Source organism: Haliotis rufescens, unplaced genomic scaffold (assembly GCF_023055435.1).
Source record: "Haliotis rufescens isolate VD_foot unplaced genomic scaffold, xgHalRufe1.0.p SCAF_11, whole genome shotgun sequence".
NCBI classification, from domain to species: Eukaryota; Metazoa; Mollusca; class Gastropoda; order Lepetellida; family Haliotidae; genus Haliotis; species Haliotis rufescens.
The window spans coordinates 10942799-10960114 of record NW_025963791.1 but is presented as its reverse complement, the minus strand read 5'-3'; the positions used below and the strand labels follow the sequence as shown (position 1 = coordinate 10960114).

Here is a 17316-nt window from a genome sequence, read left to right as displayed (position 1 = left end):
TCTTAGGTGTTAATAGTGGTCGGGCCTCTTCTTTGGGAACATTTCCAAAGATTATTTGTTGGTGTCGACCCACTGCTCAGTGACATGTTATTGTCCTTCATGACAAAGTCATCTTAGGTGTTAATAGTGGTCGGGCCTCTTCTTTGGGAACATTTCCAAGGAATGGAAGAATGACGTCTAGTTTTAATCATGAACTTGTATCCGGCAAGAACCAAATGCCGACCCATCCTAGAATTGGGAATATACTTAAATCAAGCTGTGCATTTTCCACAGTGGAATACTGTTTCTTGTCTGCAATGCCTTTTATAAATGATTAATATGTTCACTCACTCATTGATATATATTTGAAAGGTTTTCACTCAGTACGGTGTATGTGAATTTAGTTCATCGATTAGTTGTGTTATATGTGAGATGCCCCACTTAATCCCCTATTGTCTTACTAATCACCATGATGGGTGAATCTGTATCCATAACAACAGGTGCTGGGCAAGAAGAAAGACCCCAAATAAACCATCATTCAGACTGGGCTCCAGCTCATTTGAGGAAATTGAACAGCGTTTCAAACACTGTGAACATTGTTTTTAACCCAGTAAGGAAAAGGGAGTGTCGGAATGTTTTGTTCGGGGGACGATTCCTTGTGTCGTTTTTTGTTGTCTGTTTTACGCTATAATCTATTTCCAAATTTAATTTTGGTCATGCATGTGTGATCAAGTATGTCCAAAAGTAGTAAAATCTGCAAATATGCTATGTTGTGTTTACTTGCTCTTTAATAAATCTTTTGAAAGTGTTATGGCAGACATGTGGAGGACATTTCCAAATGAGACGCATCAGTGACAAAAATTATGTTTGATGCAATTCCATATTTTGACTTGTACCATATGTTCCCAGTTTTTTTTTCAGGTGAACAATTGGCTTGCATTTGCATGTGTTTGTGATGGGTTCCATCCGTGGGGCAGGATACGTTTACCTTATAATGAGCTCATGCCTACTTGGAATCGTATGACAGACTCTGCTTATATTGTTTGTTTGTTGTTCAACACTGCACTCAACAATTTTCCAGCTTTATGACAGTGTCCTGTAAATAATCAAATCTGGACCAGACAATCCAGTGATTGACATCATGAGCATCAATCTATGCAATTGGAATACGATGACATGCATCAACCAACTCAGCCAGCCTGACCACCCGATCCCGTTAGTCGCCTCTTACCACAAGCATGGGTTGCTGAAGACCAACACTATCCCGGATCTTTACAGGGAAATATATCGACACATAATGATTTTTTCATAACGATAGTGTACATTGTGCCTACTTTTGACATACCGCAGTTCAAGAACATTTGATGAAGTGAATAGATCACCTTCAAGCCTGTACATACTGATCCTCTCACCTTACTTTATGACATCCTTGGCATTTGTAGGAGAGACCCAATCAGTTGCATAAAAACGTTTCCAAGACACGGTATCCACTTCTTCTTTCCAATATCACTATCAGCTTACATGATTTTATGTCAATAAACAGAAAACGTATTGAGTGACCTGATACAAGTTTGATCCACAAGGAGATTTCATGGAGGAACACAACGTGTATATACCAGAGTGTGACACACTGTATCCACTTGTACTTTCCAATATCACTCAGCTTACATGAATTTTGATAAAAGAAAATAAAGATGCTTATTTGAGTGACTTGGTACAAGTCTGTCCTCCCCAAAGGTGACCAACTCACTCAGTCACTCAGTCACTCACTCACTCACTCACTCACTCACTCACTCGTCCACCCACTCGTCTACTCACTCACTCGTCTTCTCACTCACTCGTCCACTCACTCGTCCACTCATTCGTCAACTCACTCACTCACTCACTCACTCACTCACTCACTCACTCACTCACTCGTCCACTCACTCACTCACTCACTCACTCACTCACTCACTCTATACAATATGTTTTGACCAGCCAGCACGACCTGCTATGACTTCTGACAATATGTTGTGCAATTGGCTGTATAGTACTCTGATCCACCAATCAAATGTAAAATGTACAAACAAACAAAACACTGCCGTCAGTTGGATTGTCATACTGGCAATGTTTCCACTTTTCAAAGCTATATTTTGTACTTGTGAATATTTAATCAACACTGACTAATATCTTCTAGGTTTAAAGGCTGTCTGCAGACAACTGAAGATGATTTTTCTTTGTCCACTGACCTCACATAACGATTCAGGCATTGATTTTTGACACCTATGTAAATCTTGTTTTTGCAATATACTATTACCCAAACACAGAATGTCTAAAATCACTCAGCCAGTAGGAACACAAATATTAGGCTTGGATGTCCATAACCAGTTTGTAATTTTTGAAAACCACTAAATGAAAATGAAATAAAAATGATTTAATCTATTTCTTTTTGCCTGATTTTTCTGTCTCTGATGGATGTTTTCATTTTTCTCAGTTTTGATAGAAGAATATATGCTGTGTAAGCGATTTATGCTGACCGAAGAGGTTTTTTTCCAAGTATTGATCCCTGAAAGCTAGAATAAAGTTAATTTAGTAAGAGCCACCATGACAGTAAACATGACAGTGAGATTGAAATTTAACATTTTAGAAAAGTTCCAATGTCTTTTTCAGATTGCTTTTTTAAGTTTAATGAAGAGTCATGAGAGGTAAAAGGTTTCAGCGTTTCTGTAATATAGTTTCGAGGTGGGAATGTTGAGGCTCACAATAGAAACTTAGTTGAAGCATTTTCACGCTTTTTTTAACTTCTCTTAAGACCCATGTGTAAAAGATACACAAAAGAAAAGTTTTGTATATGTGTTCCCAGAATGTTATCTTTCACACTACCTTGTTTTCTTATGGTATTTCTTGACAAATTACTTAGGGATATTTCAAATGTTTGATTTATACTAATGTTTTCTTTGATATTTTTGTGCACATACTAACGTGCCATGGTGCCATAGGACACCTCGGACAGGTTTGTATGCACTACGTTCTTCCTTCACCCGTGAATATCGTATTTGACGTAATAAGCGCCCAGCTCTAATAAGCGCCCACGGCAACATTTGCTAATATATTGGCTAGTGAACAATCCAATTAGCACCCCTTCCAATTGATCAAAGTACACAAGACTTATTATTTCGCATATAATACGCACTCGTGTGATATGCACCCTTAATTATGGGCAATTAAATTCTGGAAAAAATATATCTGTCGTACATAAACATTTCAGGCTGTCAGAATAAAGCACGAAATTTATCTTTCAACTCTGTTTTTCCCCCCAAAATAATATTCTAATATGAGCCCCCTATTCCTAATTTTGAGAGCGCCCTGGGCGCTTATTACGTCGAATACGGTAGCTACAGCCACTTTGTGAGGTTGCTATTTTTAACCAACGAATCAAATCACTGCGTTGTTCCTGTGCGGAGGAAGCCTGGGAGTGCTCTGACCAATGAGTGTTGGATTACATCTAACACACAACAATATGTCTCGTGCACCATGTGCCACAATTTTGGGATTGTCTACAACATTTGGTTTTCAAAAGATGGGGATCCGGACCCCCTGGACCCTCCCTCTGGATCCGCCTCTGGATCCGCCTATGGCTGTGTGTATTACACGGATAAAGGAGGAACATAGTGTATATGTAAGGGTGAATATCATCCTACCCTATTTTTTATCCCGGGGATGAAATTCTCTATTGGCAGGATGATTCTCCCTAGTGAATTTGAACCCATACCAGTGTGTTTAATCCTATACTATACTCTTAGAGTAAAACTTCCCCCGAGATAATATTTAGGTAGGATATAATCCTTGCTTACATATACACACCTATGAAGTAGAAGTATTGACAATGCATAGGGCAGAGATACCTGCTGAGCCTTCTGAGACGTAATCTTTATCACTAATTGGTTAATAATATTCAAACATGTGATGTCATTCCAACAATAATTTGACTGTGCTGTTCTTGTTGTGCAGTCAGGATCCACATTTTCTTACAGTGAGTGAGTGAGTAGAGTTCGGTGCCACTTTGAACAGTATTTTCACAGCATATCAGCTTAATGTGTGAGGAAAGCCTAGGTAATGCATGTTTCAGATGTTTACCATTTAGCAGAAACCCACAAGCACGGGTATGGTGCTGGCAAACCTAGAAACATAATCAGGGGAACTCTGATTCGAACCCACGGTCACAGGTTTCTGGTGTGTCCAAGAGACACAACTCACACAGCAAATTACTTCACCCAAGACAACTAGACCCGATGTACCCCCCCCACCCCCCCCCCCCCCCCCACACACACACACCTTCTTCCCAAAAAGACTGTGTAATATATAGATTTACGACTCCCAACACAGAATTCCAGATTATCTGTCTGTCATGAAAAGATCTGTGAAAAAATGTGCAAGTGTGAAAAAAATGACCTACCAAGGCTCTCTTGGGTCACGTCATCAGTGATACATTGTAAGATATTCTCTACAGTAAATAGCATAAGAATCTGTTATGAGCCCCAGGAGATAAAACATGGGGGATTCAAGTCTGGTGTTTGCTGTTTCCTTAGATGCAAGGAGACGTTTAGTTGAGAAGTTAGCTTATATATATTGATCATGTCCCGGCATCCGTTTCAGACTTAGCACTGAAATCCCAGATGACACGTATAATACAAGGTTGATGATGCAACCCTAATTCATCCATGGACGATGTTACTCTATTATTGATGTTTAAGAGAACTCACCCAACCAGTACGTCATATATATGAATTAAAGGGACACTTCACTTGGGCCAATTGGCAGGCCTAGCAAATTTGATCAAATCATATTTTGTTTGTCTATCTCATTTGTTATGGTGCATATCGATCCAGTTATTGATGAATGCCCAAATTAGACAAAGAAAAGTCACAAATTACAATATCTAGACCAAAACTGAAAGCCTGTTGCCCCTGTAACCATGATTTGTACAGTGCAATGTACGTATGTACAAGGCGATTTAGTATGTAAAAGAGTGTTGCATTTAATACCCAAGTCGTGAATGAAGTGACTTGGCCGAAGTGGTCGTTAACATGTTAGGTGTCTGATCTCCGTCCCTTCCCCCATTTATGCTTTTCATCAGCTCAACTGATGGGTTTGAAAGTAGACAATCACGTACTGCCTAGGGCCAACGACCTTATGCGCCCCTGTATCTTGTCTTTATTCACAGTATTTAACTTTTTCCAAGGTATTTTTAAAATATAGACTATTAATCTAACTTTTCAATTGAAAAAGAAAGGTTTCAGTGTGAATTGAATTGCGCTGCGCACACGTGAATGACTGCACCATATTCACACTTTACTATAGAGGCGACTATGCTTGTCGTAAGAGGCGACTAACGGAATCAGGTGGTCAGGCTCGCTGACTCGGATGATGCCTGTCATCGTATCCCATTCTCTACATTAACAGTTGGTCATAAAAGTACATTCATTATTTTTAATTTTTACAATCATTTTGTCCTCATATCGATAAAATTGTTCTTCAATAAGTAAACACCATGATGTCAGTGTGCTGATGGTTTTGCAGATGGATAAAAACGTGCCAAATTTACCTTCAATTTACCTTCAATTTCCCTGTCATGTCATTCATATAATAATCAAAGCACGTGACAAATTTTCATTCACATGAAAAAATTTAGAGATTGGAAATGAATACAGTGCCAGAGTACCTGTGCCCATTTATTATATAACCAAATGATTTGCAGCCATGTTTGTTTATACAAACAGATCAGAAAGTCCTTATCTAAACTTACTAGGAAAGTTAAAAGTTTTTTGAACAAACATAGAGTTTATTGAAAGTAATTCGTACTAGGTGACCTCAGTTACGTCTTATTGGATCATGATACCAAGTTGGATCCTAGATTGGTTACCGATAACACTGGCCTTTGAACGTTAAGTGTTCCTTTTCCTGTGTTGAATAATCTGTGTTTCCTCACAGAGCTACCAAACAAATGCATCCCATTTTAAGCTGATCCCTTACTTCTTACCATCAGTATATCTTTAAAACAATGAATTGACTGATAGCAGGGTCCTCACTTCTTGTCCTGAGTTCTTATCTGTTGAATATCCTCAAGGCCATAAGATGCTGAGAGTGGTCTCCCTTTGAGAAACTTGCAACATGGCTGCTCATTGAACATGAATAAAAAAGATAAATATTTCAGTATGGGTCTTCAGTCTTTGTTTCGCAACTTGCATTTTTATTGATGTAAAATATGTCCTATTGGACATGATGTTGACTCGTTGCCCTTTGTTTTAGTATGACCGGGGTCATCATGGGGAAATCGATGTGGAGGATTTCCGTCGTCTCCTCCAACATCCACAGATACAAGCAGAGATGGACAGGCACACACTGGAAGTGTTGGAGGTCAAGGCCACCGACCCAACACGCAAGATGATCAGTTACCAGGAGTTTGTCAACATTGTAAGTATATAGCAGGAACAGTTGCCAGGAATTGTCAACATTGTGAATATATAGTAGGAACAGTTGCCAGGAATTGTCAACATTGTAAGTTTATAGAGGAAGTTACCAGGAATTGTCAACATTGTAAGCATATAGCGGGAACAGTTGTCAGGAATTGTCGACATTGTAAGTATATAGAGGAAGTTACCAGGAATTGTCAACATTGTATGTTTATGGCAGGAACAGTTGTCAGGAATTGTCAACATTGTAAGCATATAGCAGGAACAGTTGCCAGGAATTGTCAACATTGTAAGTTTATAGCAGGAACAGTTGCCAGGAATTGTCAACATTGTAAGTATATAGCAGGAACAGTTCCCAGGAATTGTCAACATTGTAAGTTTATAGAGGAAGTTACCAGGAATTGTCAACATTGTAAGCATATAGCAGGAACAGTTGCCAGGAATTGTCAACATTGTAAGCATATAGCAGGAACAGTTGCCAGGAATTGTCAACATTGTAGGTATATAGCAGGAACAGTTGCCAGGAATTGTCAACACTGTAAGTATATAGAGGAAGTTACCAGGAATTGTCAACATTGTAAGTTTATAGCAGGAACAGCTGTCAGCAATTGTCAAAACTGTAAGTATATAGAGAAAGTTCCCAGGAAATGTCAACATTGTATGTTTATGGCAGGAACAGTTGCCAGGAATTGTCAACATTGTAAGTATATAGCAGGAACAGTTGTCAGGAATTGTCGACATTGTAAGTATATAGAGAAAGTTCCCAGGAAATGTCAACATTGTATGTTTATGGCAGGAACAGTTGCCAGGAATTGTCAACATTGTAAGTATATAGCAGGAACAGTTGCCAGGAATTGTCAACATTGTAAGTATATAGCAGGAACAGTTGCCAGGAATTGTCAACATTGTAAGTATATAGCAGGAACAGTTGCCAGGAATTGTCAACATTGTAAGTATATAGCAGGAACAGTTGCCAGGAATTGTCAACATTGTAAGTATTTAGCAGGAACAGCTTCCAGGAATTGTCAACACTGTAAGTATATAGCAGGAAAACGTAACAGGAATTGTCAACATTATGTGTTTATGGCAGGATCATCCATTTTGTGAACACCAGGCGGCATCACTGTATGACTGTTAGTTTTGAAAGAAGGTTGGTAAATTTGTTCTGTTGAGGGTTGTTTCTTTGATTTGTTTTATTACTCTGCTTGAAATGTTAATGCAGTTTTGTTGTATCTAATCTTCTGATATTCATGTTTGCGTATTCTTGTTTACCCTTTAAAAATGACTTTTAAAACTTAAAGGGCAAGTTCACACGGAAATTAACCTATTTTTCTTGTACTTTTTCCACTTTAAAAGTGTTAACCTAGAAGTGTCATAGACAAAAATATAAAAATATCACAATTAATTAACATATTTTTCGCATTAAAACGATTTATATTTTTCACATTTACCAAGTGTTCTATTTCCACAACAAAAACACCATGGCTTATGCCCCTTGCAATATGACGTCATTGGTGCCAATTGATAAACATTATGACGTCATCATGCTTTGTTAGAGCCGCTTCACGTGGTGTAGGTCTAGGTGTGTGATTCTAGCGTCTCAGATGCCAGCCAGCATAGTGTTATGCTGAGTCACCACTGCGCCGGAGTGTGTCGTAGGCCATGTTGTTTTACCGCAAACTGGTACTTGATATCTTTTGCGTTGAGAATAGACAGGGACCCAGTTGAATTGGCACCAATTACGTCATAATCTAAGGGGGATAACTCAGGCCTGTTTAGCTCGAAAAGCGAAGGCCTCATAACGGCATATCATTTTCACACTATTGTGAGCTTCCTACTTTCACTGTGAAAAAAATGAGTGTATATTTTCAAACACAGATACTAATTAATTCTAAAATTGCGTTTTGTTTTGAAAAAGAAAGAAAGTGATTTTTGCGTGTACACTTCCCCTTTAAGGTTGCAATTCCAGAAGAAATCAGGTGAGCTACAGCGTATGTAGCCCTATGTGTATCTTGTGACAAAGACATGACCATGACTTGCCCCAAGGACTTCACCATTTAGAAATTTCAATTTCAATTTCTTTATTCAGTATAAAGGCCACAGGCCCATGTACAGATAAATATTGACATATATAGAATATACATATTGGTGCAACATTAAACAAGTATTACAAATGGGATGAACGTAATACAATAGCCTCTTTAATATATTTACATCATTGAAGTAAATCAGTTAGCTTGACTGAGCTTATATGCTTAAAAAACTTAGATTTACAATATATATTTGGAATGTGTTTCTGTCTGATATCATCATATAATGGACATGATAGCATAAAATGTAATTCAGTTTCAATGATGTTCTTACAAAAAGGACAAAATCTAAAATTAAAATCAATATTACTTTTTCTTCCAATATTCACCATGACATTTAATTCTCCAATTCTTAATACTGATAACATTTTTTTAGTTCTTTACAAGTGATTTTTAAAATATATGGTTCAATAACAAATGCTGTTTTGAGTGACGAATAAAATTCTAAATGTTTATAATCATTAACTTGTGAATGCCATGTTTGTATATAACTGCTAGAAATGTAGCAGTGTTAAGAATTCACAAAAATTCCACCTGGACAACCAAACTCAATAAATTGCAAACCTGGTTTAAAAGTTTCCAATCCAGGGTTTTGTTACGTTAGACTGAACAATAATAGCTCAAGTCGATAACACTAAGTTTCATGAGCTGATCTTCATTGATCTATGTGGAATAATTATTGCAACTCTTCTGTGACATATTAATATCAGGTCATTATTTAAATGCCACTCATGAAAGTTGATATATTTACATTATTAACTAAATCTACAAAAAATATAATCAGCGAGACCATCAGACATGCATATTTCAAAAGATGTCCATCCATGACGAAAACAGCCTATCTTGGACAATCAGGCTTCATAAAGTACCAACCGGGCCATTGAAAGCCAACTGCCAACTTGTGAATTTGCCTGCTTGCCTACATTCCTACTTAACTACTTGCCTATCTGCCTACTTGCCTGCAGACCGCCTCCGTGGTCTTGTGGTAGAGCGTCCGCCCGGAGAGCGGAAGGTCCAGGGTTCAATCCCGGGCCGCGTCATACAAAAAGACGTTAAAAGATTGTACTTGTTGTTACCCTGTCTGGTGCTCGGCATTAAGGGGCTAAAACAAGGACTGGTCGGCTCGGAGTCAGTATACTGTGTCTGAGTGGGGTATTCATGTTAAACTGCGGCATGGTATCTCAGTGAGCTAGCACTATAAATCGGCATCAGTCCGGACTAGTACAAGCAGCCACACACACAAATACACGTGCACGCACGTCGCTATATAAGTGCATAAACTTGGACGCGACGTTAAACCCTATTTCACCTCACCTACTTGCCTACATGCCATGTCATGGCTACTTGCCTACTTGCTCGCCTACACCTGACCTGACTGTAATAATAGGCTGTTGCACTCAACTTGCATTCAATCATCAATTTATTTTATTTCTTTCAAGACCATATACATAAATACACTTATATAAAAGTATGAATCTAAAAGCTTTTTGATAATTTGTACATAAAACAACTATTGATATCCTGTGTGCAAATAGCTAGCTTCAGACACAAAACTCATTGCATTAAAAGGGTAGACATTTGTAGTACACATCGCAATCACTTGATCCTCGTTAGTCGTACAGGGGACCCATTCTACTTGGGAATCCCAACGGGGGTTAACCAACTGAAATGACAGATAGTTCCCCGAAATAGAAGTCCCAGAGACAGATGATGCAGATAGGGCAGATAGGGCAGATGCCAGTTCGAGCCATGTCGTTTTCGTTTTGTTAGCCCTCCTGGTCAAAGGCTGAACGTTATTGTGACATGTGAACATTATTTTGACATGTCTTCCCAAACCCCTAAATCATAGGGAGTGAGTTGGGTTTAACGCCACTTTTAACAATATTCCAGTTATATCACGGCATGTCAGGTTAAAGTAGGAGGAAAGCCTGAAGTGATGCAGGCCTACGACGTTTACCACTTCGGTGAAACCCACGAGCACGGGTATGGTGCTGACAAACCTAGAAACATAATCGGGGCGAACCGGGATTTGAACCCACAATCATAGGTTTCTGGCATGCCCAAGGGACGCAACTCTGCACAGCGAATCACGGCGCCTTAGACGACGGCCACCCATGCCCCCTCATGGGGAGTGAAAGTTTGCATTATTAATGTAGTCAAACATGTCTCTAACAGGGGTTCAAACTCTTCCAACCTGAAACTCTAAATGATTGCAATGATAGCCATGTTGGAAATGAATCCTTTGACACCTCACAGACATAAGGCATGTATCGTAGCCCTCATTTCAGTATAATTATTTAAAAAATGCACTATGATAATATTATTGAATATTCTTGAGCAAGATTTGTATGGCACTCTTTGAAATCTTTGTAGAAAGAGCATGCTCGATTGCACCTCAAAAGTTATGAAATGTAGACACCGTTTTGAGTTTCAAACATTGTCTAGCTTCTTCAATGTAATAATACAGCTCCTAACAGTGAAAAAGACTGAACATATATCCTACAGCCAGTGGAGAAATGGACTGATATCAGATTGCAGACACTTATTATCCATGTTGAAAGGTTAATAACTTAGGAGTAACCATCTTCCTGAGGCCAGGGAGTTAACTTACTTTAAAAGTCCAGTTTTCACCCTTGCTGAGCTAGGCTGGTATTATGGAGTTACATTTTGGCTGGACTAATGAGTCTATGCATGGTCCAATCAAAATCGGGGATCGATGTTAGTTGGTGGAATTACAGAATATTAGGTGTGGAAGGGGTATACCCTCTGTATGCCCTCTTGAAGTGTCAGTGGGCATGTCCTATAGTATACTTAGTGAGGGTTGTGTGTCTGTCTGTGGTTGTGTGTCTCGCTGTGGTTGTGTCTGACTGTGTTTGTGTGTCTCGATGTGGTTGTGTGTCTGTGGTAGTGTGTGTGACTGTGGTTGTGTGTCTGTGGTAGTGTGTGACTGTGGTTGTGTGTGTGACTGTGGTTGTGTGTGTGACTGTGGTTGTGTGTCAGACTGTGGTTGTGTGTCTGTGGTAGTGTGTGACTGTGGTTGTGTGTGTGACTGTGGCTGTGTGGCTGTGGTTGTGTGTCTGTGGTAGTGTGTGTGACTGGTTGTGTGTCAGACTGTGGTTGTGTCTGTGGTAGTGTGTGACTGTGGTTGTGTGTGTGACTGTGGCTGTGTGTCTGTGGTAGTGTGTGACTATGGTTGTGTGTGTGACTGGTTGTGTGTCAGACTGTGGTTGTGTGTCTGTTGTAGTGTGTGACTGTGGTTGTGTGTCTGTTGTAGTGTGTGACTGTGGCTGTGTGTCTGTGGTAGTGTGTGACTATGGTTGTGTGTGTGACTGGTTGTGTGTCAGACTGTGGTTGTGTGTCTGTTGTAGTGTGTGACTGTGGTTGTGTGTCTGTTGTAGTGTGTGACTGTGGCTGTGTGTCTGTGGTAGTGTGTGACTATGGTTGTGTGTGTGACTGGTTGTGTGTCAGACTGTGGTTGTGTGTCTGTTGTAGTGTGTGACTGTGGTTGTGTGTTTGTCTGTGGTTGTGTGTCTGACTGTGGTTGTTTCTGACTATTGTTTTATATTTCGCTGCGGATGTGTGTCTGACTGAATGTGTGTCTAACTGGATGTGTATCTGACTGGTAGTGTGGCTGACTGTGGTTGTGTATCTGACTGTGGATGTTTGTCTGACAGTATCATGTCTCCTCATGGAGATTATAACTTGTCAAGTATTACAAGTAAAGCACAATTCCTACAGGAATTCTGGTTTGATAATTGCAGAAATTCTGCCGGTAATCAGACGCATTTCATGTGTTATATTGAGAGAACCTATGATGTGTTTTTGTGTGTGTTTGTTTTTGTGCATGTATACGGTGAATGCATGTGCATGTGTGTGGTGTGCGCATTTGCATGTGCATGTGCATGTGTAGAGGGGAGGGAGGGTAGGATGGTAGGGCATGTACATGGAGTCAGTCTGATTCTCTCGACTGTATCAATCAATTTTTCTTCCAAAATGATTCCCCTCTGTGTGAAGAACGGGCGACACATCCATAGGTCACGTAAGGTGAACCCGGAGTCAACTTTGACCGGCCAATCAATATGAAGGAAGCGTGGGCTCTTGGGACAATCAGCCTTGCTTCGCAAATTTCGATCATATAATAAAAAGCCCACAAAAATAGAAAATTTAGTGTTACATATATCACCATTTTTACAGAGCAAGTATCCAAATGTTAAGCTACATACTGCCAGTTTCATCAGTTTGTTCAGTTAATGAAATGAATAAGGAGACTGGGTGTCATATTTTCAACTCAAGTCAGAACGGCATGACTTTTAGAGATACTGGTCCTGATATTTGCCAGCACTGATCTGGTGGACCAGGGTACTTGTTGAACCATTGTGAATCCTTCTGTTCCCTGGGTTTAAGGAACTGAGAATACTGCACGAAGCAGTCATATAATCTCCACCCTTCTACCCAGTACACCTGTGATTGGTGTTGTCATGGTGAAACACCTGTGCTTACCATGCAGTACCTGTCACCAATGATGACAATATTTAAGCTAAGGTGATGAGTCTGTGTGTGTGTCTGTGTGTGTGTGATTGTGCAGTTGCCTGTTTTATAGATCTAGCCCACTAAGATAACATGCCACAGTTTGGCATGGATACCCCACTCAGGCACAGTATATTGACTTCGAACCCTTGTTTTGACCCCTTAATCCTCTTAATGCCAAGCTACCCTTGACGATCTGAGTTAGAATAGGTCTTCAGGTACCCATGCTTGCAGTAAAAGGCGACTATGCTTGTCGTAAGAGGCGACTAACAGCATTGCTGACTTGGTTGATGCATGTCATCGTATCCCAATTGTGTGGATCGATTCTCATGATGTCAATCACAGGATGTCTGGTCCAGACTCAGTTATTTACAGACCGTTGTCATATAGCTGGAATATTGCTGAATGCGGCGTTAAACAACAAAACAAACAAACAAACAAGACATGATGCCTAGCTTCAGGCAGTATAACAAGTACCATCTTTTAACATCGATTGGAATGACAGGGCCAAGATCGAACCACTAACCTGCTCCCTTGGCAGATGCTCTATCCCCACTACACCACAGAGGCGATCACAATATTTAAGATCGATGAATTTAATTAATGCTGTACAGGGGAGTGATATTCTTTCCAGTGTTATCTGTAACTCTCTGGTATGTATATATTTGTATATCAAATTAAGAGAAATAAGATTTATCTGAGGTTTTAGCAAAATAATAGTTTTTCTTAATACTCAATGAATACTCATGAAAACTAGTGTATTTCTGTCTCTAGTTTGGATCCCGGATCTGAATTGTTTGCCTGAGTTGTTGATATTCTGAATAAAGGAATTGAAATCAATAAAGATCATGAAAAGAAAAAAACACTTTCTTCTGGGCTTGGACTCGACATATAAAGCTTTACTGCCAGTCATATTTTTCTATAAATTAGTCCAAGTTTCAGCTGGGAATCCTGAAATTCAATATTTTATTAATTTCTGTCACTCAGTACACAGATTTTATCCATTTCTTGCAAAAACTCCTTCCTGAAGAGGGATCACGACAATAACACCCGGCAGCAAATTGCATGAATTTCCTTGCTAAGGAAATCGACGACATGAAAGCGACTTAAACCGTTTCCATCCTTGCACCCCCTCACTTATCCTCGAACATGACAGAAATTAAAACAAATGATATAAAGTCATTTTCTCGGATTATCTTATTGTGGTTTGGTGCAAACTAATTGAACAGCCGAGCTGTGGCTACGTGTGGTCCGAGTTTAAGTGCTCAGCCAATCTCGTCCTACTTCCCCAGGCTTCATGATGTCTTTCTCGGATAAAGTCTACATGGATTTGTTCCCTGGAATTCGAAAGCCGCAATCAGTTTTGAGTGCCCCCTTCAGATACAGTGGTGTGATGGCTTTTCTCATATCAGCTCAGCCCACAGACGTTTGAATTACGCTCCATTAAGAAATGAACACTTGCGCAATTGCTCACCAAGTGGCGTTAGATATCTACCCAGTGTAAAATTGGATAAACCGCGACAGCTCGTCAAACTAGACGCATTTATCAACACATAACACATATTGTCATTCATTTGTAAATAATTGATAACGGAAAAGGCACCTTGACATTTTGAAAGAAAGCCCCTGGATTCATTGTCGGGACAAAAGGACGGAGACTGTTATCCAGCTGATGCTTAATGTGTCGTGCAGCTGATAGCTAATTTGTCATGCATGACCTGGCGACAGTCTTAACAGTATTGGTAACACCTGAATGACTCTCACGAGGAACCCACTTTGTCACCTGTTGTGTAAACAGTCACAGAAGGAAAGTAGGCCAGGGGATGAATTATATATGGCTGATCAGCTTCTAAACACCACTTACAATGTGATGCAGAGTGTTCAGTGGCCCTGCCTTTGATAGTACAACTTTACAATTCATCAGTGATGGAATTTGCAAACAGTGCAGTAAGGGCTGGGACGGGTAACACAAGTACTCGGGTCCAATGGGTACTGAGTAGGACCCAGGTACCCACAGGCCTACCCGGACCCGTGGTTAGTCACGTGATTATATATATTTTTTAATGGCAAAAATTATCTAAAACTCTTTGGTTACACTATAAGTGACAACTATTAACATTTCTTTCTGACTATATATGTACACATTCCTTCTGACTTTATATCTTTGCATAAAGATAAAACTTCAGTCAACTTTAGTGTTGCATGACCTGATTGGTTTTTATGTGTATCTAAATACATTGTGACAGGAGTACGGTCAAACCTGAGTACTGTCCCAATTGGATATTTTGTACCCATCTCTTGAGACCTACAGCAGGTACACGGGTAGGGTCGGGTAGTAGGGGGGTGGGTACCCGGTAGATTATTGCACTTATGTAGCGATGTATGTGCATGCATGTGTGCGTGCGTGTGTGCAAGCGTGCGTGCAAGCAAGAGAGAGAGAGAGGAGAGAGAGAGAGAGAGAGAGAGAGCAGACAGGTTACCATCTGTTAACGTCTTTTGGTATAATGCGGCCGGGGATCAAACCCCAGCCCTTGCACTCTCTGGGCGGACGCTCTACCACTAGACCCCGGAGGCGGTTGAATTACAGGTTATCTGTCCTGACTGAATGAATGGTATTAATCCCAAGCCTTTACTTACAGCATTCAGATAATCCATAATTCCAGTTTCGAGTAGGCTGTTTTATATATTACTCATTGCCATTTTACGAGAGAAAATGAAGAAAAAGTATGAACTGTTAAACCTACCGAGAAACTTCACTGAAGGCAGCCTATTGTTCAGATGACGTCATATACCGTATTCGACGTAATAAGTGCGCTCTCAAAATTAGAAATAAGGGGCTCTTATTAGATTATTATTTTGGTGGAAAAAACAGAGTTGAAAGATAAATTTCGCGGTTTATGCTGACAGCCAGAAATGTTTATGTATGACAGATATATTTTTCCAGAATTTAATTGCCCATAATTAAGGGTGCATTTAACACACGAGTACGTGTTATACATGAATAAATAAGTCTTGTGTACATTGATCAATAGGAAGGGGTGCTAATTGGGATTGTTCACTAGCCAATATATTAGCAAATGTCGCCGGGGCGCTTATTAGAGCGGGGCGCTTATTACATCGAATATGGTAATCAGTTTGGGACGTCATAAACAATGGATGACCACATACCATGTTTTTCTCAACAGTGAAGCACTGTGACATTATAAGGCTTCAGACCAATCAGCATTGAGAATCGCAAAATGCACATGTGCTAATATTGGAGAGTTGTTACACACGTTAATGTTTGAAGTCTCTACACTGGCTGCAAGTTCGCGAGAGAACTGATTTCAAGCTCCTATCTTTGGTATATGAAGCAGTGCACGGAACAGCCCCTCCACAACTTCAAGAACTCACATGGCACTATGTCCCTCCAAGAACTCACATGGCACTATGTCCCTCCAAGAACTCTCAGGTCAAATCAACAATTACAGCCGCAAGTACCAACATTGAAATAAAAGACTTTTGGATCCAGATCTTTCAGTGTGGCTGTGTGTTGTTTGTGGAATCCCCTCCCTCTCACACTGAAATCATAACCAACTCTCCAGTCTTACAAATCCGGACTTAAAACTTATCTTTTCCTACCCTACTCCCAGTGACATTCTTTCAGACTCTTGTATATATGTATATATGCTGCTCGAGCTTTGAGCATGTCCCTTAGTGATGTTGATTTCAGAGCTACACAAATGTCATCATCATCATCATCATCATCATCATCAATCATCATCATCATCATCATCATCATCATCAATCATCATCAATCATCATCGATCATCATCATCAATCATCATCATCATCATCATCATCATCAATAATCATCATCGATCATCATCATCAATCATCATCATCATCATCATCATCATCATCAATCATCATCAATCATCATCGATCATCATCATCAATCATCATCATCATCATCATCATCATCAATAATCATCATCAATCATCATCATCATCATCATCAATAATCATCATCAATCATCATCATCATCAATCATCATCATCATCATCAATCATCATCATCATCATCAATCATCATCATCATCATCATCATCATTCTACTGTCCTCTTTGGTAGTATTAACATTTACATCATTATATTCTGTACGCCCCAATCTTGGATAGTAATGATGAAAATACCACCTAAAAGCTGGAGAGATTTTGAATTTCATTGTTTGATTGTTTGCCAGCCATATAAAACTTTTCAAAGTATATCCTCAAGATATGTAGATC

At 39.6% G+C, this 17316-nt stretch overlaps 1 protein-coding gene across 1 annotated transcript in view; it reads left to right on the top strand.

Annotated features, from left to right (window-relative positions):
• LOC124141177 (rhomboid-related protein 2-like) overlaps nucleotides 1-17316 on the top strand; it is a 95429-nt gene that overhangs the window by 51535 nt on the left and 26578 nt on the right. The window contains exon 3 of the mRNA XM_046509111.2: nucleotides 6268-6432. Coding sequence (XP_046365067.1) covers nucleotides 6268-6432 — 165 coding nt within the window. The remainder of the gene's footprint in view (nucleotides 1-6267; nucleotides 6433-17316) is intronic.